Source organism: Manacus vitellinus, unplaced genomic scaffold, assembly GCF_001715985.3.
Source record: "Manacus vitellinus isolate BGI_N305 unplaced genomic scaffold, ASM171598v3 scaffold_90_pilon, whole genome shotgun sequence".
Classification (NCBI taxonomy): domain Eukaryota; kingdom Metazoa; phylum Chordata; class Aves; order Passeriformes; family Pipridae; genus Manacus; species Manacus vitellinus.
Window position 1 is genome coordinate 1,215,091 of NW_021940867.1, and position 25,410 is coordinate 1,240,500.

Below are 25,410 nucleotides of genomic sequence, written 5' to 3' on the forward strand. Positions count from 1 at the left end.
AAAACTTTAAACAACGAAGAACAAAATATTTTTTGCTTTTTATCCCATGCATTTTATCTGAGACTTCGAAAATGATAAGTGATTACGAAACAATTTGAAGCAACTATGAAATAAGGGTTCCTAAGTTCATATTGAGATTTTCCAGTAAAATGATAACTCATTATGAAACAATTGTATACGGGTTCCTAAGTTCATATTGAGATTCTGCAGTTGCTTTCTTGACATTGTCACTCCTTACGTGTCATACACAAATGTTTTATGCCAAATATTTGCAAGGATGTGCCTAAATCTCTTCTAAACTTCTTCAAATCTCAGTTTAAAAAAAAAAAAAGTATATTTAAAACATAGAAAATTAAAGAAGCCTGGCTTTGGGTTTTCACTACCAGCTACACCTCCAGTTACAGAGGAAGACTTAATTTCCAGTGAGATCTCACAGGACTTTGTGGTTTCTTCAAAGCCTTTCTCTCGTGGCAGAAAGCAGACACACTTCCAGGATGCACAGCTTTACTCACAGCACGAGTTCTTCCAGAATGTATCTGTTATGGATACCAAACACCAAATACTTTTCTACCAGGAGTGGAAAAAGGCCTTTGACACGGAGTTATCGGCGTGACTGAATCTGTGAGGCATTTTTGCAATGACTCATTCCATTTTGCAATGGAATTACAATCTTGACTCTCTTGCTCCAGGACCAGCCTCTCCCTCGCAGCCCCAGATGTGAAAGCCAGCAGGAACCACTCACCCATCCTGGCTCTCTCCCATCCATCTCCACTCCAAATTATTGAAATGAACAAAGTAGGTGCCTGTAAAATATTGTTTGATAAGGTGAGAACAGAAAAAATAAGGCACTTAACCTGAAGTGCCAGAGATGAACTTGGGGATGGATTTTGAGGGAAAAGAGGAAATAGAAGTCACAAACTCTACGTCAGTGTCATCTGGGTCATCCTAAACTCTCAACTCCCTGACAGTAGAGAAGTGGTGTGTTTCCTCACCGGATGGATGGATCCAGCCTAGCACACAGTGTACCACAATCACCCCTTGCACAGCAAAATATTATCACTGAAGCTAAAAAACAAGCAAAACAACCCCTTTGGGTTTTTTTCTTTTGTGTCTGGCTGGTACAGTCAGAGATGTATTTCTCTACAAGGAACAAAATTATTATTTTTCTCCTTTAATCCACACTTCTCAAGAAACTCTGTTAATCCCTAACCTTCACTGGGAAAAGCTTCGTACTTTATCTCTCTGCAGTTCCAATAGTTTATGCCTGGCTGTTTAAGGGAGCTGAAAGAAAGATTTTAGAAGACCTGAAATTGTTTATGCAAAGAAGGCTAAAGGCCTCAAGGTCGTGGACACTCATCTTTCCACATATTCACAAGGCAGAGATAAGGGGAAAACGGTCAAGGAGGCTGGGAACCACAGGAATTCTGCTGTTCTTAACAGTGGATCCCACTATCCTTTAATACAGTCAGGAGAAAAAGCGTCACTCTCCCTTGCCTTGCTATACAAATCAAAGGATCAGGGTCCTTTGGATCATGCAGACAGAAGGGAAAACCCTTCCTGGTGAGAAACAAACTTCACAATTGGCCCAAGCAGGACAGTCAGTTTCACATTAAAGCAGAATAAAGTTACTCAGCTTATCTGTATATGAAAACTAAGTCAGTGTTGTGTCTAGGTTATCAGAAGGGTAATTTTAAAAGGCTTCTGGTAAACTCAGATTGCTTCTTATCATCAATATCCTGAATTTGCTTTCTCTGTTGCAGTAGGACAAAGTAACACTTTAACCATCCAGTACAATTTTTAAGTGCAGATAATAAATAGTCATGCAGAATGCCTGTTATGCCACGTAAATACAAAGTTTTAAAACAATAAATCATTTTGAAGTACTTCTACAAGGGCCTTGAGTTTCCATTAGTGATTTCTATTATGCAGAAAATCAGTTGATTACTATCTCATTTCACTAGTTAGAGAAGTTCAGGTACAGTCAGAAAGATGCATCTACCAAATGATCAGACCTTTGAAGAGTGAAAGACAAATGTTCTCTCCGAATCCTTCACACGGAATGACAAATAAAAGCCACACGAGCACAGATTCTAATTATTTTCATTCCATATTCTTGAGAATATTAAAGATGCACAAATGTATTTCACTTCCTTATAAATTAATTCACCAGATGAATGAGGAGAGCTTAATTTTTTACAAACTCACAGGAGGTTTTGATCCAACAGGTCCATTTCTGGCTTCTGATCAAAAGGCTACTGCCCATGAATTTTAATGGGAGTTCCTTTAACACAGCATAAGCATGAGAAGTTTAATAATACAAGGGCAGGAGAGGAGGTATACAAAATTTTTCCTTGTTCCTTAATTTAAGAAAGTTAGGGGAAGCCATATTACTGATATTAACTAACAGCATAAATTCTTAGTGGCAAAGTGACAAAAGAAAACCAACCCAAAAGCCATACTGAAAATGAGTCTGAGCTCAAGAGTGAGACATAGGACTTGCCCTTGCTCAGTTTATACAAGAGTTTAGTCATTTGCTCTTACTAATTTCAGCCTTGCTGGATCTATTTTGTTGTGTCCAGCCTCTATCCCTCTGCTTACCCTCATTTTACAGAACAAACCAAAATGCTTGATGTAGAATTGGCTTCAAGTTAAGCACCATTCACCCTCCTCTCTTAAGTTCATCTACTACCAGCCTGTGTAGGGACCCCAAACTAAAAGCAGCAGCAAACTTCTGATGGCATCCTTTGATATGCCACAGCTCCTCGTTCTGCTGCTTTGGGACTCTCAGAGAGTCAGGCTACTTGGATGCTTGGTGGAGGCAGCAATGACTCACAAAAAAGCCACACAGCAGCCAGCCACCCTTCCCAAACTCTCCTTTGCCATTTATGCCTGTCCTGCAGCAGCAACAGAACCCTCTTGGTTTGGCTACTCACAACCATCCTTGCATTTTTCCAAGCTCTTTATTTTTTTTGTCTTGCTTTCTAATGGAAAGGTATTAATGTTTTGTAACCTGCTCTGGGCAACAGCTGCCCAAGTCAATGTCTCTCCCCCACCGTATCACCTCTGGAATGTGCTCTGTCTTATCATTTATTTTGGCAACAATAACTCCAACATGTTTTTACTTGCATTTCAGTAAGGCTTCTCTGTTCTTATTGTTCTGCTGGGGGGGGGGGGGGTGTTGGCTCTCAGTACCTGTTGAATTTCTAGTCCCACTGTATTAAAGATAAATTAAGGTACAAGCCCTCAGCCTTCATTCCTGAGCTAACAGGATCAGAAGTTGGGTGCTGAACTCCCAGTTAAAATTAAAGGAAAATTCTTAGCTGAAATTCAACATGTTTATTCTCACAACTGGGGTGACCTAAGGGCACGTGCACAACCAGTTAGCATGGATCTCTTGGCAGGCTGAAACTTATCCCACCTTATTTTCCTAAAGTGCATTTTTATAACTTTATACAGACATATTTGAAAGATTAAAGGAGTTAAACTATGCTGTAAGTTTATCTGGTATGAGAAAATACCCATTTCAGCCAGACTGATGCATTTAAGTTAAATTAAACATCCAGAAGAGAGCCACAAAGATGATGAGGGGTCTGGAGCATCTCGCTTAGGAGGAGAGACTGTGGGAGCTGGGGCTGAGAAGACTGAGGGGAGATCTCATTAATGCATATAAACATCTCAAAGGCAGGTGCCAGGAGGATGGTGCCAGGCTCTTTTCAGTGTGCCCAGCGACAGGATGATGAGCAACGACCATAAACTGAAAACACAGGAAGTTTCACCTCCCCACGAGGAAGAACTTATTTACACTGAGGGTGGCCGAGCACTGGAACAGCTGCCCGGGGCGAACGTGGAGTCTCCCTCTCTGGAGACATTCCAAACCCCCCTGGACGCGTTCCCGCCTCACCTGCTCCAGGTGCCCCTGCCTTGGCAGGGAGTTGGGACTGGGCGATCCTCAGAGGTCCCTCCCAACCCTAACCAGTCTGTGACTCTGTGTTCTATGCAAGAGCAGGGGGGAGGTGGGTGGGGAAGGGGTGTTTGGTTGGATAGTAGGACACAGTTCTTCCTCCAGAGGTGGTCGGGCACTGGAACGGCCCCAAGCCTGGCCGAGCTCAAGGAGCGCCCTCAGGCACACGGCGGGACTGCCGGTGCTGTGCTGCGCAGGGCCAGGAGCCGGGCTTTGATGATCCTTGCGGGTCCTGCCCGCTCAGGGCGTTCCGTGACCCCCTGAGAGCGCCGGCCCGCGCTCAGCTCCCCGTCCCAGCGCCGCGTCCCCGAATCCCGCCCGGCGGGCCCGGCGGGGCGGAGCGGGCCGGGCGGGCGGCAGGTGCGGGCGCGGCCGGGGCGGCCCCGGGGGCGGGCGAGGGGAGTCCCCGGAGGATCCTGGCACAGCCGGATTTAAGGAGCGGCGCCGGACGAGGGAGCCTCGCCCCGACCGTGCCTGCAGGAGCCGCCACCATGCCCGTCAAAGGAGGCACCAAGTGCATCAAGTACCTGCTCTTCGGCTTCAACTTCATCTTCTGGGTGAGGCACCGGGGGCCGCGCCCGCCTCGCTGCCCGGCAGGGAGCCCGCGGGGCGGGGGGGGGGACGGTATTTTGGGTCGTTTTTCTTGCTTGTTTTTGCCGTCTTCCCTATTTTCAGCCGCCCGGCAGGAGAGGGGGGGGTGCCCGGGTGCTCCCCCCTTTATTTATGGGGTTTTTTTCCCGTAGGACCGCGGTTATCACAGGGCGGTCTGTGTGTCCTGCCGGGCGGGGAGGGGGTGCTGGGGCTGCGGGCAGCTCGCCCCAGCGGTGCCGGAGGGGGACATACGGCCTTCTCCCAGAAAATCCCTGCCAGTCCTGCTCCTCGGTGGCTTTCCCGGTGCCGGGGCTGTACCCGGGGGGAGCTGTTTGTGGTTGTCCTGTGTGTGTGAACTCCTGGTGGGAGCCTCGGTCAAAACCGCGGCTTCCCTTCGCGAAGGGAGCCCTGAACTCGTCCTGATCTGTCGGAGCACAGGATGAGACCGTGTTCTGTAGTTTCTGCCTCTCTCTTGCCCTGCCTGTCTCTAGTTGGCCGAGGGGTCTCACAAAGCACGGCTGAGCTGAGGGTCGTGGCTGTTCCCAAGCTCTCGGGCAGTGGGCATCTCAGTTGTCTGCTCCATGGAGAAGTACGAAGGCAGCGCAGCACAGCTGCCTGTGTGCCCGATGGATGGGTGTGGAGGGGGAGGTTCAACGTACAGATTTTCCTAGGGTTTTTTTGCCACAGTGGAGAAGTGCGTGTGTGTGACCCTCCGATGTGGAGGAATTAAGTCGGAGCTGCGGAAAGAAGCCCCTTCTGGAGCCAATTTTACAGCATTGCACGTGGGATGAGTGGAAGACGCAATGGTAAATGGATTAAATACTCGTGATGTTCCGAGTTAAAGCGTGGCTTTCAGCAAAGCTGAGAAAACGGAGAGGGAAGTTGTGCAAAAGCAGTTGACACAGGAAAGCACAGTATTGCCACCCGAGACTCGTCAGGAGAGTGAGCAAGGGTGTCCCCTCTGGAGGGGTGTAGCTGAGGAGAAGAAAAAGCCAAAAAAAACCCACTGGCTGAGACCTCTGGATCAGTGAGTTTCTAAACGTCATGTTGAAACAGACTGGTTTGCTTTGTGGTTGGTCTTTTTGTTTGTTTGTTTGTTTTAAAAGCTACAGAGTTTCTACAAACTGTTTTATAGGACAAAAGCGCTTGTGGTTGCTGCAAAGAAGCTCTTGACATGAGCATCGTCACCTTGTTCTCTGGGGCCCAGGGCTGAGAATAAAGAGCATGGTTTTGTTTGGCTCAGGAGGTACCTGTTGCTTGGGAGTGTCGTGGTAATAAAGCTCTGAAGCTTTACTTGCACCTTTTGAGTGCTCAGTAAGTATGGACACAGAATTGACCTGTTAACTTGGTGGAGGGAAGGAAGAGTAACTGGCAGAACCCAGGTAGGATGTGGGGGAAAAAGAAGAGTGAGGAAAAAAAAATTAAAGGGAGAGTAATGCATCTTGAATATCCCAGCAAGTGTCTGGAAGCTCCAGGAGGCAGTAAAATGCAAACAGCTTGGGTTAGCCCAGAGGTAGGTGTGTGTTTGACCAGCTGGAGTAGTCCTTGGCTTTTGGGAGTCACCATGTGTCATTGTGCCCTGCCGAAAGCGTTGAGGGGGAGTTTAGAGCACAGTGTCCTCTATGGAAGAATAAAGTAGCAGTATCAGGCCTGTTAGGCCTCAGTGAACAGCATACAGGGAGAGGTGTCCCGGGGCTGGCAGCAATAGAGGGAAACCACCCTAATAAGAAAGGCGGCTTTTAACATTTCCTACAGCCTTGGAGATGGGAAAAGTCTGTGGAGTAAAGGAAGTAAATTGAACAGAAGTGTGGTACCAGAGTGCAATTCTCTACTCACTTTTAAAAAATAAGTTTAAAAAATAAGTTCACCCCCCTAAAAGGGCAGATGAGGGATTTAAAAAGCCTGCAGCAAACCTGCAGGTATCTGTGGCTGGCATGTTGGGTGGCGTGTGTTTGCATCCATCAGAGGCTTGAGGGAGGGAGAGAGGAAGCATAAAGGCTGAAACAACTTGGTATAGGAGGTTATTAAAACAAAAATTGGGGAACTGCCAAAGTTGAAGCTGTATTGTAAAGAAGGAAGTAAAGGTTCATAAATGCTGGTGGGTCAAATACAAAAGATCAATAACGTTAGCCAGAGGAAAGGTTTAGGAATAATTACAAAAGTAAACCCAACTAATAACCCCTCTTCAGACACATTAGGACCAGGGAGCTTCCCAGGGAGTCCTTAAGAACAGGCAGTAATAGGTCTGAGTGTTAGAATCTCGGTAGTGTCATTTTGCAGGACTTCATTTTACTGGGGGAGATCTTACTGAAGTTCTGTGCCATAATGTGTCTCTGACTCTGCGTCCTGCACAGGCTTGAACTGACTTCTTGATGCAGAGGAGAAGAAACAGCAGCAAATGCTGGTTATCAACTCTCCCAGGTCGCACAATAGTTACTTCAGAACTATAAATGCATTGCAGTTGGGTAACCCTCCCTGCTCACCATCCATCTCAGTGCTGGAGGGCTGGAATGCGGTGAATTTGAGGCTGGGTTTTTGCTTTATGCTGTTCTGGGATACATGAAGAGTGGCACACATGGTGCATCTGGAATAGGCAGAGAAGATTCTTCAAAAAGAAGCAACCTAGAGTTCTCAACTAGGTGGTTCGGGGCAGATGCTGCCACAGAGCAATGAAGTCTTGGGAGAAAAGGATCTGTGATGGCTTCACAAAAGCACCAGGCGGGTGCTCAGCACCAACACAGCAAAACCAGCTTCGGAAGTGAAGGACCCAGAGAAGAGGGAAGATTGGCCTAAAGCTGCGTGAATCCATGGCATGCTGGTGTCCTATGAGCTGCTCTGGTCTTCTGCCTACCTTGGGAGGATCACAGTGGAGCTTGGTGATGTTTGGGAAAGGAAGAGAAGGGTTTCTGCCATCAGAAACTGGAAGTCAGCTGGGATTTTTCAGCCTGGAAACAGATGAGGGAAATGTGCTAGAGGTCTGTAGGATCCTGATTGTCCAGGTAATAGGTGGGGCCTGACTATATTGGAAGAGCCAGTGAGCAAGAACTGTGGGATATTAAGCCTATAAAGGGGTCACTTTTGGAAGAAAAGTGTTTTGACTGTGGGAACAGCAGTGGTGTTTTCTCCACAACAGGTGCTGTGGCAGTAGATAGGTGAAGGGTACCTGGCTCACATGGGGTTCAACCTTTCATTAATTTTTCTTCTTTCAAGGTGCTGTCTTGTGTCTTAGCACAACCTTGAAGTGCTGAACATGTAAACCAGGAGGTTAGTCCTGGGAAATTCTGCTGTCTGCTCTGTTCTAATAACCTTTTCTGAGGAGCACCCTGTAGGATGTTGTGCTTGGATCTGGTGATAACTGATCTGATGGCCTTTCTCCAGCTAGGAAGGCTGGAAACTACCATGGTGTTCAGTGAAACTTTTGGGACTTCAGAGCTTGGGTTGAAGTCTTACTTGTGGCCTGAGTGGAAAGTGGGGAGAGACCAGTGGATGTTTGCTATGAGTGCTTCTGAAGTTGGGTTAAGCACTACACTTGTAGAGAATGGGTTTTACTTTTGTGTTTGAATAGCTCAGTAAGTTGGGTGATTCACACCCCTCTCGGGTGGGAATGAGGGCTGGCTGTGTTTTTTTCCCTTTGGATCAAGTGTTGCTGCAAGCACCAGGCTCCTTGCTGGTGTTGTCACACCCGGGTTTGCAAACAGCTCTGCTGCCTTGGTGCTGGCCCTGGTATCCCTGGCATTCTGCTCTGTAATGAAACTTGTACCAGTTCAGGTCTTCAGAAGTTTGGCATTGATTTGGGGTGGGGGAGGGAGGGGGAGGGAGGTAAGCTGATACTTAACTTTAAAGACTTTTTTTTTTTTTTCCCACCAGTCTGGTTTGAGCTTGGCAAGAAGTCAGTGGAAGCAACACATTATGTGCCTTAAACCCAAGCAGTGGAGTGGTCTTAGCAAAGCTGGCTTTGAACAGCCTTCAGTGCTTGATTAGCTGGAGTTGTGCAACAGTGACTGCTTCTAGCTGAACAGCCTTAACTCCCGAGGTTTGCTCAGGCTTGTTGACCCGGGTGACAAAGCCTTTTCCGAGGAAAACTGGGGGTTCCTGGGCAACTCGGCGCACGCTGGGCAAGTGCCTGCGTGTTCTCCCACTGCTGCGGAGCAAAAAGCAAGGGCTTGCTTCTTTAAAATTAAGTGCTGGAGTTTCCCCTTGTGAGTTTTGTGGCACACGAAGACATCAGCTGCTAATATTTATAATGAAATGTGTTTTAGGCACAGAAGTGCTGTAGCATACAGTCAGGGTTCAGGTTGAGGTTTTGAGCAAGTCATTTACTTGCTTTACGCTATTAGGCAAATGCCTTGTCCTGGCTCCCTGCTCTCCAGAGTGTTTTATGAGCAAATGCATTTGTCTGTGGTAGTGCCTGCTAAAGAAAGATGAGCAAAATTAGGCCTGGAGAGCTCTTTTCTTTCTGTGACTGGAAGATAGGTGTGACTTCATTCTGAACCATAATCTCAGCTGGTCGCAATTCAAAGGGTCTTTCCTGCTCCAGTGGAGCAGAGGACTTGCAGGATGGACAGGTAAATATGCATGTTTGTATGCATATATGGAGGCACATACAGGAGGGACAGAAGTTAGTTGCTTTAGCTTGCCCTAATCTGACTGATTTAGTATGAATCCAAATGCTGCTTGGGCTCAGTTCAATGTATTCTGACTCCAGTTAAGTGCTGTGAAGTCAGGACAGAGTTGGACTGTGTTGCCTTGAGAAACCTGATGTGAATCTACTTGTCCTTAGAGTTCTAGCAGACCTAGCTCCTATTTGCAATTCAAATTGCAAATATAGTAGGCTGGCTTCTGAATAGGAACTTGTATGAAATGGGCACTAGTCTTGGCAGTGGTTCAGGAATTCTGTAATGCTGCTCCTACTGTACTGGAGCACCATTTTATTGCAATAAATGCTGTGACATTAACACAGGCCACAACATTCTTGAAACTAGCTAAGCAGAAAGAAAATACTTCCTTTCCTATCCTTTTTTTTCCCAAAGAAGTTTGCAAATAGCTGCAGTTTCTTGTGTAACTGCAGCACTCATTGCACATCTGTTAGGGAAGCCTTTTTTTTTTTTCCTAAAGAAGTTTGAAAACCTGTGCTGTTGTGGATAACATTAATCCTGTAATTGAGGAATGAGAGTGATGATGAGCCTCATCTGTACTTACTGTTTATGGGGTTTTATTTATAGAGGACAGAAAAAGACAGTTCATTACTACTCAGTATCCTCAATTTCTTTGCCTGCTGCTTTGCAGTGTTACAGGTCTGGTCCTGGCTTTGTTAGTTGAGTCTTTACACAGTGAGAAAGAAATTGCTTGTCTGTCTTATGCAGAGTCAAATCTTTAACTAAAAGTTTAAGTGTCTATGAAGTGAAGATGGTGGCTTTTTCAGTGTCCTCTTGGCATACCTTGGGGAAAACCTACGTACGGAGCAGTCGTGTAGAGCCCGACATACCTTCCTGCTTCCAGAAAAAAAAAATCAGTAAGTGATTGCATCTGTTGGATGCAATGCTTAGCTGACAGCACTGAATGTAGTATTCATCTTTGACTGACTTCTGTATTTCCACAGTCACTTTCTGCTGGAGGTAATGCCATGAGCTTGGTACAGGTTGTAGGTGACCTTGGCCTGAATGTGCTAAAATAGCAGAAACCCACAGTTTCATGTACAAAGGCTTTTTCTACAGACTTTGAGCCACGTATCAGGAGTTCTTGCAGTGTCTCATTTCTTCCCTGTCCCTGCCCTCCACCCTGTGGAAGTGGAGGAAGGGCTGTGGTAGTAAACTGCTGGATGCTGAGGGAGGGTGTCCCCCTCCCAAAGCTTTGTCTCCCAGCTCTAAGGATTTGATAACTGCTTGGATCTTGAGCTTGAGAGTTGGTTTCCCCTGTGGAAAGATAAGATGCTGTAAGGTGTCTGTTGTAAGTGGGGTACTTGTCTTGGGATTGTTCTTTCTCAGGATGGGTCAAGGTGACAAGGTGAGAAGGGACTAAACAAAATGGTCCTTGCAAAATAGTGGTTAAATCCAAAAGAAACTTTCCAGCTTCCCAAAGTAGTGTCACGCATTGTGCTACTATGGGATATGTTAACGAAATTGGACTTTATGTTTTGGAAAGCTCAAGTTTTTAACCTGTGTTTACACCAGCACCATTAAATCTAATTATTCCCTGTGCAAGCCTTCTGCTGGGAAACCATATCTGTGAAACCTCAGGTGTTGGGAAGGGAGGAGTGGAATGCAGTGGGAATTGCTTGATAGTATTCTGTGCTGAGGAATAGTCAAGTTCATGTTCAAGTTAGCCAAGGATGGTGAGGGGAGGAAGGCAGAGTGTTCCATGTGGCTCCTGCCTCCAGGATGGACAGGTTGTTTCTCATCTCCCGTGTATCCTGACTGTGGTCCTTTGTCAGTTGGAAGGCTAAAAGAAAGTATTATCAGAGATAAATACTGGGACACACCCTTAGATATACCAGAGGCAAAATCATGTCCTGGTCAAGGAGGAGGAGGGCACAGCAGTGGAAAGGGCTGACTTTGGAGAAAGCACTTGTTGGTGTGGGATGGGAGGAGGGAATTCTTTCACAGCAGGGCTGTGTAAGATAGGAAGGCAGACCAAAAAAAGCTGTTTTTCCTATTGCAACAGGCAGAAAGAATTGTACAGGAGTGAGCTTTTGAGACAAGAGGAGTATGTTAGCATGTGATGCAAAAAACCCAAGAAGCCTGCATAGAACTGAAGAGGAACGACCAGATAGTTCTGTCCTTTTTTAGCACATGTCCATTGCAGCCACAGAATGGGCAAGTGGAGCAGAAATGAGCTGGGAGCTGTGATTGGTGGCTGGGGAAAAGCAAGGAAGGCTCATCAGCTTGAGCAGGAAACTCAGTAGCATGGTGTTACTGGAAAATCACTGCCATAAACTTTCCAATGCCAGGATTGAGTAGTACCCCTTTAACTTCACATTTTGATCAGATTGGAGAAAAAAAAACAACCTCTCTTCTAAGCTGCTTTTTCTATAATTGTCACTACAGAAACATACTACCTTACACGTCTGATAAGCACACAAACCTGCCTTTAACTTTGTGTGTGCAAAACTAAGAGACCAACTTCAGGAATACAGAGTGCTATTCTTTTTCTGTTAAATTTCTTTTCCAGCACAGGATAGATCTACTTAGAAACACTCCCTGTTGCTCAACTCCTATGACAAAACAGGTCTGTTAGATGGCAAAACGCTTGGATTTCCAAAAAAGCCCCAACAGCTGGGTCTGCAGGGGATCTGCTTCCATGCAGCTAAGGGGAGGGGGCTTGCACCCCTTTCCCAGGGAGGAAGAACACAGCTGCCAAACCTGCTGGCACAGCACTGGGGAGCACAGAAGTGCCTGTGCATCAGCCTCTGCTGTGCCAGAGTGGTCAGAGGTTCTGCCAAGTGCCCACAGGGCTGTGCCTGCCTCTTCCTCAGAGGCTGGTGTTGGTGTGTCCTTGTTTCTCCTTGTTTTGATGGAAATTTGAAGCTTCGAGTTACTTGCCTTCTGCTTTAAAACTGCCTTTTTTAGTTCAGTGGTCAGTGTGGGTAGGAAGAGCACAAACTTGAGAACACAAGTCTGCTTTCCTTAAGAAACTGGGACAAAAAGTTGCTTATTATTGAAAGAAGGAGCTGCATTTTATTTCTAGTCCAACATGGAGAGAATTACCACTTTAATTCTACCAGTTTTGCAGTGCTGTGGAGTAGTTCACTGGCCTGGTGTTATCACTGTTCTGTGATCCCTTAAGTCTCTTGCCTTCTTGGCATCTTCTTAACCTTTCCACAGAGTGGCTGCTCTTCCAAGGAGAAAACATGCCACCACTTAACTCTGGGTGGTGGTGAGGGAGGGTGAAGTTTTGTTTTTTGAGAGGAGCTGTATTGGGTACACCATCTCTCCCTAATCTGAACTGACCAGTTTGTTTCTGAGGAGGTCATAAACTAAGCTTTCTCCTTTGCTTGCAGTTTTAAGGTTATCTGTATGGTTGTGGTATGGCTTAAAGTTTCTTCACAATTTGAATACTCTGGCCTTAAAGGTCTGCTGGGGGATCAGCCCTGGGTTTTAGTCCTTTTCTGTGCCCTGCTCTGTTTGCAGTGCTCTCTACTCAAACACTGAGTCTTGTCAAGCCACAAATACTTGTAGGTGGGTGAGAACAGCTGGGTATGCTCAGGCTTATGTCTTTGCAGTTCATGAGTTCTAGCAAAACAAGCTGAAGCTGTAGGTTTCTTCTAATGATGCCTGGATCCCTATAAAAGCTGAAGACTGTTCAGTGACCCAGCAGTGAGTCCCAGTGTTGTTAAATACTGGATGCCTTAACTGTAGGCTAGAAGCTGTTCATGAATTTTTTTTTCCATCACTAAGCTCTTCTGGTTTTTGAGCTGAGATACTGAGGTGAGATGAGATTGCAAAGGCTTTTTGAAATGATGCTGTAGCAAGGAGTGCAGGTAGAGCAGCCACCCTTCTCCCTGCCAGTCCCCATGTTGCACCTCTCCCTCCCCTCAGGGTGCTGCTGTGGCACAATAAATGGAAATAATAACCCTGCTGTGACATGGTGTGTCGTACAAGGTTCTTCAGCATAACTTAATGTTGTCAGTGTAGCCCTCACAGGGCAGGCAGGCAGGAGGTATGTACAGGTGTGCTTTGTGAGCAAGCACCTGGGACACCAACAAAGTGCCTTTTGCGTAGGTCTGGAAATCTCCACTTGGGTTTGGCTCTTCCTTTGTTGTGTATCACTTGATCTGTTTTCCCTGCAGCTCCTCTTTGAGGCAGGCTTGGGACTCGGGTGCCTGCCATACAAGAAATGCTGGTTTTCTTGGCACTGCTGCTTTCCCTTGCTGATACCTGAATCCTTTGCACTTCAGCTGGGATGTTTCCTGCTGGGAAGCTACAAGGGATATCCTTTCCCTTAAAAGCCCTCTTAGCTCCATTCTCTGCCCTGTGTGAATCTTCAGAGCTGTCCCTATTTTTGAAGGACACACCTCAGAGTTAGGGGAGACACCAATGGGCTTGGTGTGGAAGGGATGTATCCACTTGTGCTTTCTGTGGGAATGCTGTCCATAATCCCACTGAAAGTTGACATTAATAAATGCTTTCCAGTTTCTTGGAAGCAAAACAAGAATGTTGTTTCCTTCTAGAAGGGACTTCTTATCAGAGATAAGGCTTTGTTGGGTTTTTTTTTGCTTTTCATGCATTCTTTGCCTGACCAAAGCACCAGAATTTATGAACTTATTGCTCACTTTGAAGTTTAAATTTTTAATGTCTGCTGTGATGTTTGGGGTTTCTGTCCTCATCTCACTTTTGTAGAAGTTTTTTTGGTAGTTAAGTGGCCCTCAAAGGAAGAGCTGAGAAGCATGCTTTCCAGCTTTCTAGTTTGTCCTGGTTTCTTTTTTTTTTTTTCCTTTACATGCAAGACAACCCCATGTTTTTCTTTTCAAGGGAGGATTCAGTCTGTTCACAGTAAGCTGTTAGTGTTTGCCTTACCAGAGTGCAACACTCTCTTTCTTGCAACACCCTTCTGATGCCTTCTGCAAGATGTTTCATCCAAAAGCTAATTTAATTGCAAAATGACTTGCTGCAGACACAGGCACCAATGTTAAGAGGAACCTGGAGGCATGCAGCAAAGATAATAATGAAATAAAACTAAATATTACCTAAAATTAGGTTGTTTTGCTCTACATCAGCAATGTTGCTGCTTCAGCAACCAGTATTTTTTTCCTCTCAGTATGGTGACTTAATGGGTTGGTTTTATCCTGTTTTGCAAGGAAGAGCACTCTTTCTGAACTCCCTTCTATTCTACACTGAATTCTTTAACAGTCTTAATACACTAAAACTTCTGGCTGGCCTCACAAGGCACTTTTGCTTGTGATACACTTGTCCTTCAGTGTGAAGATTTTAAGATCACTAAGCCATGCAATGTCATTGCAGTCACACAGAATGAAACAATGGGTGGTCAGTGGAAATACTGACACTTGGCTAAACCTTGGATATTTTCAGTAAGGAACAAAGATGGCATTGTTCTCCTGTGGCATTGGACTTTGTAGTATGTAAAGCATCTGTCAACAAGGTGCCTCGTGTCTGGAGTGAAGTTTGTTCATGTTTTGGTGTCCCCGTCCTTTTATGCTGGTCCTTTGTCATCAGCTCTTTAAATAAAAGCTGTGTCCTGTGTTTGCTTCTGATGTTGTTGCTAATGTAAGGGTGAATGTATTAATTGGTATTATTTAACAAGGCTTCCTTGTTCCTACAGCTGGCAGGGACAGCAGTTCTTGCAGTTGGACTATGGCTTCACTTTGATTCACAGACCAAAAGCGTCTTTGAACTGGAATCCAACCAGACGACATTTTACACAGGTGAGCTGGGACAGATCACACTGATGATGGCCAGACTGCTGAGAAACCTTTGTCTTCCTCAAGGGTGAAGACAAAACAGCCCTACACAGCCTCGGTGGGGCAGAGAGCATCTTCCCCTGGCTGGTGCTGAGGGCCAGCTGCTCTCGGGAGCTCTGATGCGAACAGCAGCGCTGTCACGCGAGTGGTTTCTTGGCTCTTTGTCCTTTCTCCCGTCTTAAATCCTGCAGTTCCTCTTTGGTTGCTGTTGCTGAATATTTTGTAATCCTGAGGCTCCTGGGAGACACAGAGTATGTCTCTTCATGATGCTCCTCACAACATGAGTCAGCAGTTTCACACCAAACTAGATGAGTAACCACACATGGCATCAATAACCAATTTTTTTTCCCAAAGTGACCAGCCTAAGGTACCCAAACCCACAACTCTGCCTCATCTCTCAGAAGGAGCATGTGTACTGTTGTCTAATTCTTACATGTCCACGTCTGCTAATTTATACTGAACGGAATGGGAAGGATGGATAAACATCTTGGTCTGTATGAGCAACTATTCCAGCCAACCTGGATCAATGTAGCTTCAGCCAGCCCAGGTGGAAGTTATTCTGTGACATTCTGTCTGCAGTATGACCAGTTAAGGGACACACACGTTTTCAGTTTGTTATGCTGGTGTCATAGGTGTTCCTAATTGAATTGGATTTTATATGAACTCTGATTCTGTCATCTATGGTCACTTCTAGGCTTGGATGGGAAACACATAGACTTTGGTAGTTTTCCACTGGAGGTGCTTTGAAAGCACCTCTCCTATGAGGGAAAGCTGAGAGAATTGGGATTGTTCAGCTGGAAAACAAAATGCTTTGGGGTGACCTAATTGTGGCCTTCCAGGACCTGAAGGGAGTCCACAAGAAAGATGGAGAGAGACTATTTCCAAGGGCCTGGAGTGACAGAACAAGGGGCAATGGTTTCAGACTGGAAGGGTAGATTTAGATCAGGTATTGGGAAGAAATTCTTCCCTGTGAGGGTGGTGAGGCCCTGGCACAGGTTGCCCAGAGAAGCTGTGGCTGCCCCATCCCTGGGAGTGTTCCAGGCCATGTTGGACGGGGCTTGGAACAACACACTCTAGTGGAAGGTGTCCCTGTTCATGGCAGGGGTTTGGAATGGGCTGATCTTTAAGGTCCCTTCCAACCCAGGCCATCCCATGATTCTGTGAAACAAAGCAGCTGTGTTTGAAGACTTCTAACAGATGGGAAGCAAATTCAAATATGTACCTTTCTTAATGTCTGTCATCTTCAATTTGGACAATGCTTATGCATATATATTTCGCATCCCTGTAGCCCTTGGATTTGCCAGGTCCTCTGTGGTGTCACTCACTGGCCATTCACAGGGTGGATGGCTTGGTCTTTCTCTTACCAAAAAAACTGGCCCCCATGCTGGGCTACTCAGACTGTCACAACACCCAAACTGGTGCCTGAAGGGTCAGTGAAGACCTGCATGTAGGTGCAACTTGGGTTGCAGCCTCATAGTACCAGGGTAGCCTGTGCCTACAGGGAGCACTGGTAGGAATGGTGAGTTAGGCTTGTGCAGCCTCTTAAGCTTCTCTGTAAGAAAACTTATATTTTTGCCCTTGATACGATGGCATCATAGCAAACTGGGTGGTTCTTGCAGCTGCCAGGAAGATTTCCAGATGCTTTTAGGTGGGCCTTGGAAAGGGAACAGAAATTTAAACTTGGCTGTTGAGCTAAATATTTAACAAGTCTTATTTTGGGTAGTCTAAAACAACTCTTTCACCTCCTGAAACATAAAAGTTTTATGATGTGATACTTAAGCTACTGGTTGAATGCAGCCAGTGAAACCTGCTTGAAATCTCTGTAGGTTAAACAGAGTTTTTAAAAGAAGCTTAATAGGAATTCCTCTTTTAACATACTTTTCTGGGAGTGGCTGCAGTTTCCAATAGGAAATGAACAGAATCTGTCATTTTGCACCCAGTACCAAAGCAAGTTACTTCAAAGGCTTTCTGTAGAACTGAAAATAAAGTGATGGACTCCTATTTTAATTTTTCAATTAGAAAGTTTAAGATGGGATAAAAAAAATCAGTGCAGGAATTTCCTGCTGATAAGAAGTGTCAGGCTTAATCCCTTACGTGTGCTTAACCAAATAGAAACTTATTTTGGGAGCTGATCTTACTGGTTTGCATCCACAATATATCACTTGCAAATGCTTGCATCTGGCTTTCTTTAATTAGTATTGACTGGACCTCTGAACTGTATTTTTGTCCACATTGATAGAAATGTCATACATTCTCCATGTTGTGCTGATTCTTTGATGTTTTACCACCACAGTAGTACTTTCTTGCCATCCTTTGGGAGTTGTTTTCCTCACTGCATCTTGCTGCTCTCACCGGCTCTCAGCTCTGATGCTTAGGCTGGCAGTTCCCAAGTTCAGGAGCCAGAGGATTGGGCATAAATGGAGTCTTTTAGCCCAGAAATGTTTGCTTTCTCTGCTCCAACACGCTCACTTACCTAAATTCTGGGCAGAATATTTTACAAGCTCTAACACTTGTTACAGTTTGAGGAGGTATCTGCATCAAGAACTCTCAGTTGTTGATAAATCGCTATTCCAGCTCTAACTGCAACACACCCTTCACCTGAAGATAAGTTGGTAACTCTGGTTCTGAGCCAGTTTTTAAAAGTGTCTTGTAGCTTGTTTTACATGGCTTTATTTTGCACATTTTCTGAAACTTGTGAAACTGCAGCAATGGTACACATCAGTTGTTACAGGTTGAAGGTTTTATTTATCAGTATATTTCCCTGCAAGTTATGAGATGTTTGCTTTGAAAATTAAGCACAGGGTTTGTTGGTTTTTTTTTCTTTTCTTGGAACACCTCAGTAAAGAAATTTAAACCTCGGTGAAAGCTGCAAATGCTGTTTGTGGAGCAACTGATTTCATACCTTGCTGCTGAGGTCTCGACTAGTCTGTATATATGTTTATGTTCTTCTCCTCCCTAGGTGTTTACATCCTTATTGGAGCTGGGGCACTTATGATGCTGGTTGGTTTCTTGGGATGCTGTGGTGCATCACAGGAATCTCAGTGTATGCTTGGCCTGGTAAGTGTTCAGAGTAGTGCCTAAATTTTTAGCAGCATGATGGGAGAGGAAGGAGAATATTCTGGTGCAGTTAAAAGGCAGCAGATTGTGATTGTTTTGGGCTCTGCAGTGTTTAAACTTGTGGTCACCTACATAAAATGTTAAATATAGTTTTTAATTTCTGGCCCTAAACCCAAATGTTCATGCTATATTTGAATCAAGAGACTGAGTGTGTGACATACTCAGACACTGAAGTGTCAAGACTGGGAGTATTGTAAACGCAGAACAAAAGTGTTGATAAGAGTAATGCTATTTACTAGACAGTTTATCCTGGACCCTGAAGGTTGTGCAGTCTTCAGTCTTTGAGACCAGAACTGTGGTATTTGATCCTTGAAACAACAAGCCTCTACTGTTCCTAATCACAGGATGAGCTCTTCTGGTTGACAACTGCTCTGCAAGCCAAGTATTGGAGAGCAACCTCATTGTTTTCAGACTGGAGGGGCCAGTTGAGCTTAGTGGGCTCGTGCACATCTGTACACTTGCAGAACTACTCATCCAAATAACCAGAAGACTTGGTTAATAAAAGACTTCTACTATAGCCAGTGAAAGAACAATTCCCCTTCTGTGTTATGGAAGAACTTAAATTCAAGTACTTCTTGCAAAATGATGCCTCTAGCCCTTTGTAATTCTGAGTATCTCTCTTTAAAGTGCTTTTAAATGATAGTGGTGTTTTGGACCTGGTAGTCAATTAAAGACAGAGAACACATTTATTTCTATTTTATGGGATACACAACAAAGTGACCATAAGCTCTGTGGGAGTTGGTGGCAAGCTAGGGATTAAGTAATGACTCCTAAAGCAATAGGAATGACAAACCAGGGAAAAGAAGTGGTGTCAGCTGTTGTGATGTGTCTGAGTGACTTGGGCAACTTCAAAGTCTGAGTTAACAGATGATGGGCTTTAATTAACACTGATCAAAAAGCAGGATTTCTGCTTGGAGAGCACTGCCAGGCTTTCCAACGCTCCTGGGAAGAAGTGCTGACCCAGTGCAGTGTGTCCTCTTCCCTAGTTTTACCAATGTTCCAGACCTCCAGCTGGGAACACTGAGTGATAGTTCCCCCAAGTCTGGACAAACTTGCAGTAAATGTGTGTGATGCTGTTTTGTGGTGCTGTGGTCTTCATTAATAATGTGGTCTTTCTTTTCTAGTTCTTCTTCTTCCTTTTTGTGATTTTTGCCCTTGAAATTGGTGCTGGAATCTGGGGATTTTCAAACAAAGAAAAGGTAGGTTGCTCTTTGAAGGTGGAGTGGTGGGATGCTGGAGTGGGTTTCCCAGAGCAGCTGTGGTTGCCCCATCCCTGAAGTGTTCAAAGCCAGGTTGGATGAGGGCTCTGAGCAACCTGGTCTAGTGAGGTGTGTCCCTGCCCATGGCAGGGGGGCTGGACTAGGTGATCTTTAAAGCTCCCTTCTGACCAAAAATATTCCATGATTCTGTGAATGTGCCCACAATTAACAGTCTACTGAGATCTATACCAGTATGAGTCAAATCCTCATTACCCAGGGAGTTTGGGTGAGACAAAGAAGAGTGATTCAAGCAAAACAACATAAGAAATCTAATACCTAAATGAGACTGTAGCAGGAAAGCCAGAATCCAAGAGGCTGTTGCCTGCTAGAGTTGCCCTCTAGGCAGTACCTGGCAGAGCTGGGAAATGAAATAGGCTATCAGGGAAGCTTTACCGGATAGGAGCCAGGTCAGCTAAGGGCTCAGTGTTTCTGCACCTGGTGACCTGTCCCTCACCAACAGTCAAGATTGTCTTGTTTTAAAATAAGATGCTTGGTGATCAGGGTTGCTTTTCTGCTTGTGTTATACAACAGGGAAATTATAAAACCTTCTTGAGTGCAATAGTGAATATTTTTGGCCAACTGGTGGGCAAAGACTTGGTTCTCTCATTCCTTTTGTGAGGCTCAGAGCTTTGGAAAGGAAAACAGTCTTAGCTGCTCAGGTGTGGCTTTTAAGAGTTAGGCTCACTTGTTTCAGGTGAGAAATACTGCCCACCCTCTCTTTTCACCATCTATTTGTACATGTCAAAAGAATGGGTACTGTAGGCTGCAGAATTTTTGTTGACTGACTTGCTCAGTGTAAGCTTTTCACAACAATATTAAGGTAAGACAGTCATACACCACAACTCTTTGCTGTCCTGTAGATTATTGACGAGTTGAAGGAGTTCTACATGGACACCTATAAGAAGAGAACTCAACCAGGTGCCAAAGAGACCCTGACAGCATTTCAGCTCGCTGTAAGTACATGGTTATACTTAAACTAGACAGTAATGCAGCTTCTTCACTCTTTTGTCCATGTCATCCACTCCCCTGTACAAGTCAAGTATCTTACTAACTAGAAGAAACCAAAACATTATTAGTAACAAATTGCAGAGAAGATGGCTTTGTGTAGTATCAGTGAATTAAGTATGTCCCTCTGAAGTGCCTAGAACTAGTTCTTGTTTTTCTAAAGCTCAGAAGCAGGCTAGGAAACCCTAGATCTGTGATATTGAGCTAGAGACACCCTAGAATGCATACCTGTGTATCTGTAAGGAGTCCATCTCTGTGTCTGTAAGGAGCACAAGCTGTCACCAAAATAATTGTGTGTGTACTTAGTGAGATCTAGCTCTCTTCCTTTCAGAACCTTGTCCTTTAACATAATAAAGACTTTTTAAAATTAAGTTTTATAGCAGTCACATTGACTGAACTTCAGATTTGCTAAGGTCTGTAATAAAAACTAATCTAATTTATTTCTCTCTTTTTTACCAGATGCTGAGCAAAAACAAGGATTATTTAACCTGACTCTCTCTTCCTGTTTTGTCTTGTAGCTGAACTGCTGTGGCCTTACTGGAAGTATTGAGCAGATGTTCATGGAAACCTGTCCGAAAAAGACGTTGGCTGAGGCAATCACTGTAAAGGTAAAGCATGACTTAATTCACCATCAGCTCTGCCCAATGAGTAGAATGAGAAACACACTTCTGAGTAAACCCTTCCAGTCCAGGGAAAGTTCACGTGTCACACTTGGTTACCAATCTGTGTCTGTAATCAGTCTGTTCATTGCTGTTACTGTGGAAAGAACACCCAGGGTCAGCAGGAAATCTGGCCTTGCACAGGAAATGTGCATTCTGTGTGTCACAGACTGATGGAGTGGGCAGGGAAAGATGAAAACTTTGTCTAAAATAAACCCATAATGCAAGAGAGCTCTGTTCTCCTCACTGCTCCTATTGCCACAGCACCTTCCTGGTGCTTCCCTGGGAGTGTCACCTCCCCTTTTGGGTAGGGAGACAAAGCTTGGAGGCAGGAGCAAGCCTGGAGTTTTAGCAAGGAAAAGGAGAGGGGGTTAATGCGTTGGTAGCCTGTTAAGGTGAGTTTGTCACTGTCAAGGCAGTTCTCTGTGTCAGGTTTTCCTGTTGGAATATTGCTGCAGAGGTGCCTGTGTGCCACAGATAACAGGAGACACAACTTGTATAGCTCTTAATTAACCCTCTTCCTCTTTTTCTTACAACTGCCTTGCTTCATGCTCCAAGACAGTCTGTATGAGTCTTCCAATAGAAAATAAGGCTCTTAATGGAATTCCATCAATTCCATTAATGACTTAATTTTTTTTTTTACTTTACTTGTGACAACTTGAAATATCTGACCACATGAGACCTTCAATCCGTAGTCACACCTGAATGTTTAGTCCTGCCCATGCAGTCTGTTATGAGTTAGAGTGTATGGGAGCAGCTGAGACAGCATGCAGCTCTTACTGTTTGCTTTTATTCTGCTGTGTGTTTTATTCATCAGTTGACTCCATCTTGTGATGTGTTTATGGCCCAGTCCCAACTGTAGAAAAGCAGTGGATAGACTGAGATCAAAGGGATGCAATGGAGTGGCTGATTTGTGTTGCCTCTAAGAAGCAGTGCTGTATTGGTATTGTGATTGAACTGATTCATCCTTGCCAGTATATCCCTTTAATCCTTGATTCAGTCTTTTTTTTTTTTTTTTGGACTGGATAAGGAACAACAATGGAAAAAAAGTAGCTTTCAGCAGCTCACTGTAGTTTGCTGCTGGAACAAATAGGACAGGAGCTGGGATGAGACTTTGACCAGCTACCAGGCTCTTCAAGATTTATACCTCTGTAAAAGTACCACCTTTTTCTTGGCTGCCACATGCCTTTTCTGGGGAAGGGACTGTGCTTACATTTTTATTTTTTTCAGTTGCAATGGTAATTTGTTGTCCTGGCATCATCAAACTGGCCACTCTGGGAGTCTGCCCATTCCAGGGATGCATGCAGCCCAGGATATCCTGCCATTCCCATGCAGTGTGGGTCCATAAGGTGTCTGCAAAATTCCAGTAGCAACTGGAAATACCAAGAGTGGCTTCAAATCTATTTTGAGAAGGGATGAGCAGTGCAGCAGCAGTTTAAGTGCTGACATCCATTAGTAACAAGCCAAGCATGGTACAACTGCTGTTGGTCCTGCTCTACCTGATAAACTGCAGGTGTTGAGAAGGGAATCCTGCTGTAGCCAAGGTGCTGTTAAGAGATTTAGAGACTTGAAGAGTAGATTTAAACTTCCACACCAACTCTTGTGTTGGAACATCCCTGGCTTTGTTTAAGGATGTGAAAGTAAGGCCAGATGACAGCAGCTTTCCAAAGAAAGCTTTCTCTAGTGCAAGCAGACTTGAGCTCAGACAAGCAGAAACCAACCTTTGTGTGTGTGAAACACTAATGAACTGTCTGTTCTTTCCAGTCCTGCCCTGCTGCCATCGATGACGTCTTCAAATCAAAATTCAATATCATTGGAGCAGTTGGCCTTTGCATTGCTGTGATGATGGTGAGTTCCCAGATTATTTAGAGGGATCCTGTGTGTTAAGATGATACTTAGAGCAGGAGTCTGTAGAACAGTGCCTGGCATAGCAGCCCACGTGGCTATTCCACTAAGGACAAGCCCCAGCAGGATCAGGGTGTGTGCTGCAGGGCCCTGAGGCAGTGCAGAGGCTGGGATGTCTCAGAGATCCCTGCTTCTACTTTGGATTAGATCTGTCTCCTTGTACCTTTAGCAGTGGTGAAATCGTATCGGGGGGGAGGGGGGCATATATATAGAGTGAAGATGTATTGGTCATGTCACTGGCCCACTTTTTCATCTCAGTATCCTTTGGGTTCTTTATCTGCATATCTCTTAGGGATTCTTGCCTTTCTTTCCTTTATAACAGCTAAAGGCTCTGTTAGAGAACTGAAATAACAGTACCACTAAGAAAACTTGTGCTTTTGTGTTTGACTTCTCTGGAGAAGATGGATGCAAATATGCTGGGATGGTCAAAGATTTCTTAGGAGATATGGCAGTGGTTTACAGCTGATCTATTCTCAGATATTGAGGTGAAGGGGATTCATGAGAACAGAATGAACTTTGGGGGTGGAGGGGCAGGTACTGCAGAATAGAGTATATAAATACAGAATGAATTTGGCCTCTGGGCTGGGAAGAGCAGCTGTGCTTGTCCTCATGCTGATAAAAGAACATGCTTTGGTTTCCTGATTTGCAGTGTGTTTGCTTTCTTTACAGGTTATTGGCATGATATTCAGTATGATTCTCTGCTGTGCCATCCGCAGGGAAAGAGAGATGGTCTAAGAGCTACAAACCCAAGACTCCTGCACTATAAAATCTTTGTCATTAACTTTAGTGTTCTGAGAGCATTTCTAAAAAGTTATATATTTGTTACCTTTTTAATGCTTTATTTGGTACTGATGTAGGTTTTGCTTTTTATGTTATAGGTTAAAATGATAAAGGTTTATCTGACTCAACACAAATATTGTACATAAAATATCTGACTTTCTTGAAACTTACATAATTTGGATATAATTTATGTTGGAGACAATTTGATAATAAAGAGTAAGATGTATTGTATTGTTTGTGGGGGAGGAGAGATGTTGCTGTATTGATTAATCCTACTGTTTGATGCATAGCATGGAGTGGAACTTGCATAACATGATAAGTGTTAAATCACTAGGGCTTTAGTACAAAGCAGGAAATAACTCCTATATCAATGCCATGTTTGAAGGGAATTCCAAGGAGTGGGAGATGCTGTCAGAGCACGTTAGAGAAGGCATGGCCATTCCTCCTTTCCTTGGCGTGTGTGAACAAAAGCAGGTCTTAATAACATTCCTAAAATGTCACTGCAGTAACACTTTACTGTCGCCTTCCTGGAGGGTGGCAAAGGCTGAGTGTCACCAGGGTGATGTGCAGGCACTGGTGCCTTGATGCAGCCAGGCTGGGCTCTGCTCTGGAGCCAGCTGGGCCTCCTTACATCAGCCTGTCTGCTGGCAGAGCTGTCCCCTGACGTGGCCTAGGTCCCTCGGCAAGGCAGATTCCCTAGTGTTTGCTCAGGATTTTTGCACTGGCTGGCTTTGTGCATTCTTTCTCCAAAGCCACAGGGGTACAATCTCAAGGGCTTACAACACGTGTGCCAAATCTCAGGTTTCCAGGTGGAATAAACACAAGTTGCATGAGAAGTTACTGTCCAGCTCTGCAGTTGCAGAGTTGTGGCTTATCCTGTTTGAGTTAAAAAATGGATGTGGGAGAGAGTGGAGACATCAGCGTGGAACCCTTAGCTTGAAGAATTACCAATTTGTCCTATACTTCTGCTCTAAATGGCTTTTTAAGTGGGTTTTGTCTCAAATACCTTCTGGTGGGGGCTGCCCATGGGGTCCTTACCAGCAAGTCGATGTGCTGTACCTCGTATTCCCTCACTGTAGTATCTCATCTGTGTTCTCAGAAGCTTCTGGTCTTTGTCCTCTGGGTGCTACAAATATCTCTTGGTATTCTTTGCTTGTTCCCACTTTTCTCTTGCAAGGAGGTTGGTATTTACTATGAGAAATACTGGATTTTGTGAGGGTTGGGCTCTTTTTGAAGCTCTGAATGATGCATGAATGTATTGCCACCGTTGTGTTACCCACTGTCACTTGTCTAAGGCAACCATGCAGCTCTCCTCTGTAATATGTTGCACTGTTCTGTGTTCGTGGGCTTTCTGAAAAAAGAATTTAAAAAAATTCAAATGGTAATCATGCTTCTGTGTGTCTTGCAGAGAGTGGAATAACTCCTGAAAGGAGCTGATCTGATTTTCTTCTGTGGGTATATGTGAGAACCTGGAGGGGAAAAAAATGTCTTACGGGAATTTGAGACCCACCCTGTCCCTGAGCTCTGGCAGAACTGAAGTAGTGTTTTTGCCAGCTGTGTAATTCTGTGTGTGAGACTGAATGTGGCACCTGAAAGAGCTGTGGTGAATCTGTCAGCCATCATCAAATTCACTGCTGACTTCAGCTGCCCTTGGGTGTTTTTTTTTTTTTGTTCCCTCTTCCTGGAATCATTTAGGTTGAAAAAGACCCTTAGGATTAT

General features: G+C 44.7%; 1 protein-coding gene across 1 annotated transcript; it reads left to right on the forward strand.

Moving 5' to 3' along the window:
- Positions 1-4,320: 4,320 nt before the first annotated feature.
- On the forward strand, positions 4,321-25,070 carry CD9 (CD9 molecule). Its single transcript, XM_018086244.2, has 8 exons — positions 4,321-4,518; positions 14,828-14,930; positions 17,926-18,023; positions 19,208-19,282; positions 20,203-20,295; positions 20,866-20,955; positions 22,771-22,854; positions 23,581-25,070. Exons 1-8 carry the CDS (start codon positions 4,453-4,455, stop codon positions 23,644-23,646), a joined length of 675 nt encoding a protein of 224 aa, XP_017941733.1. The 5' UTR covers positions 4,321-4,452; the 3' UTR covers positions 23,647-25,070.
- Positions 25,071-25,410: the final 340 nt, after the last annotated feature.

What these genes read in the sequence shown, in the direction of transcription:
- CD9 (XM_018086244.2), top strand. Translation starts at nt 4,453, where the DNA reads ATGCCCGTCAAAGGAGGCACCAAGTGCATCAAGTACCTGCTCTTCGGC. An exon ending in CTGAGGCAATCACTGTAAAG is followed by an intron (nt 20,956 to 22,770) that starts GTAAAGCATGAC and finishes TGTTCTTTCCAG; the next exon opens with TCCTGCCCTGCTGCCATCGA. An exon ending in TTTGCATTGCTGTGATGATG is followed by an intron (nt 22,855 to 23,580) that starts GTGAGTTCCCAG and finishes CTTTCTTTACAG; the next exon opens with GTTATTGGCATGATATTCAG.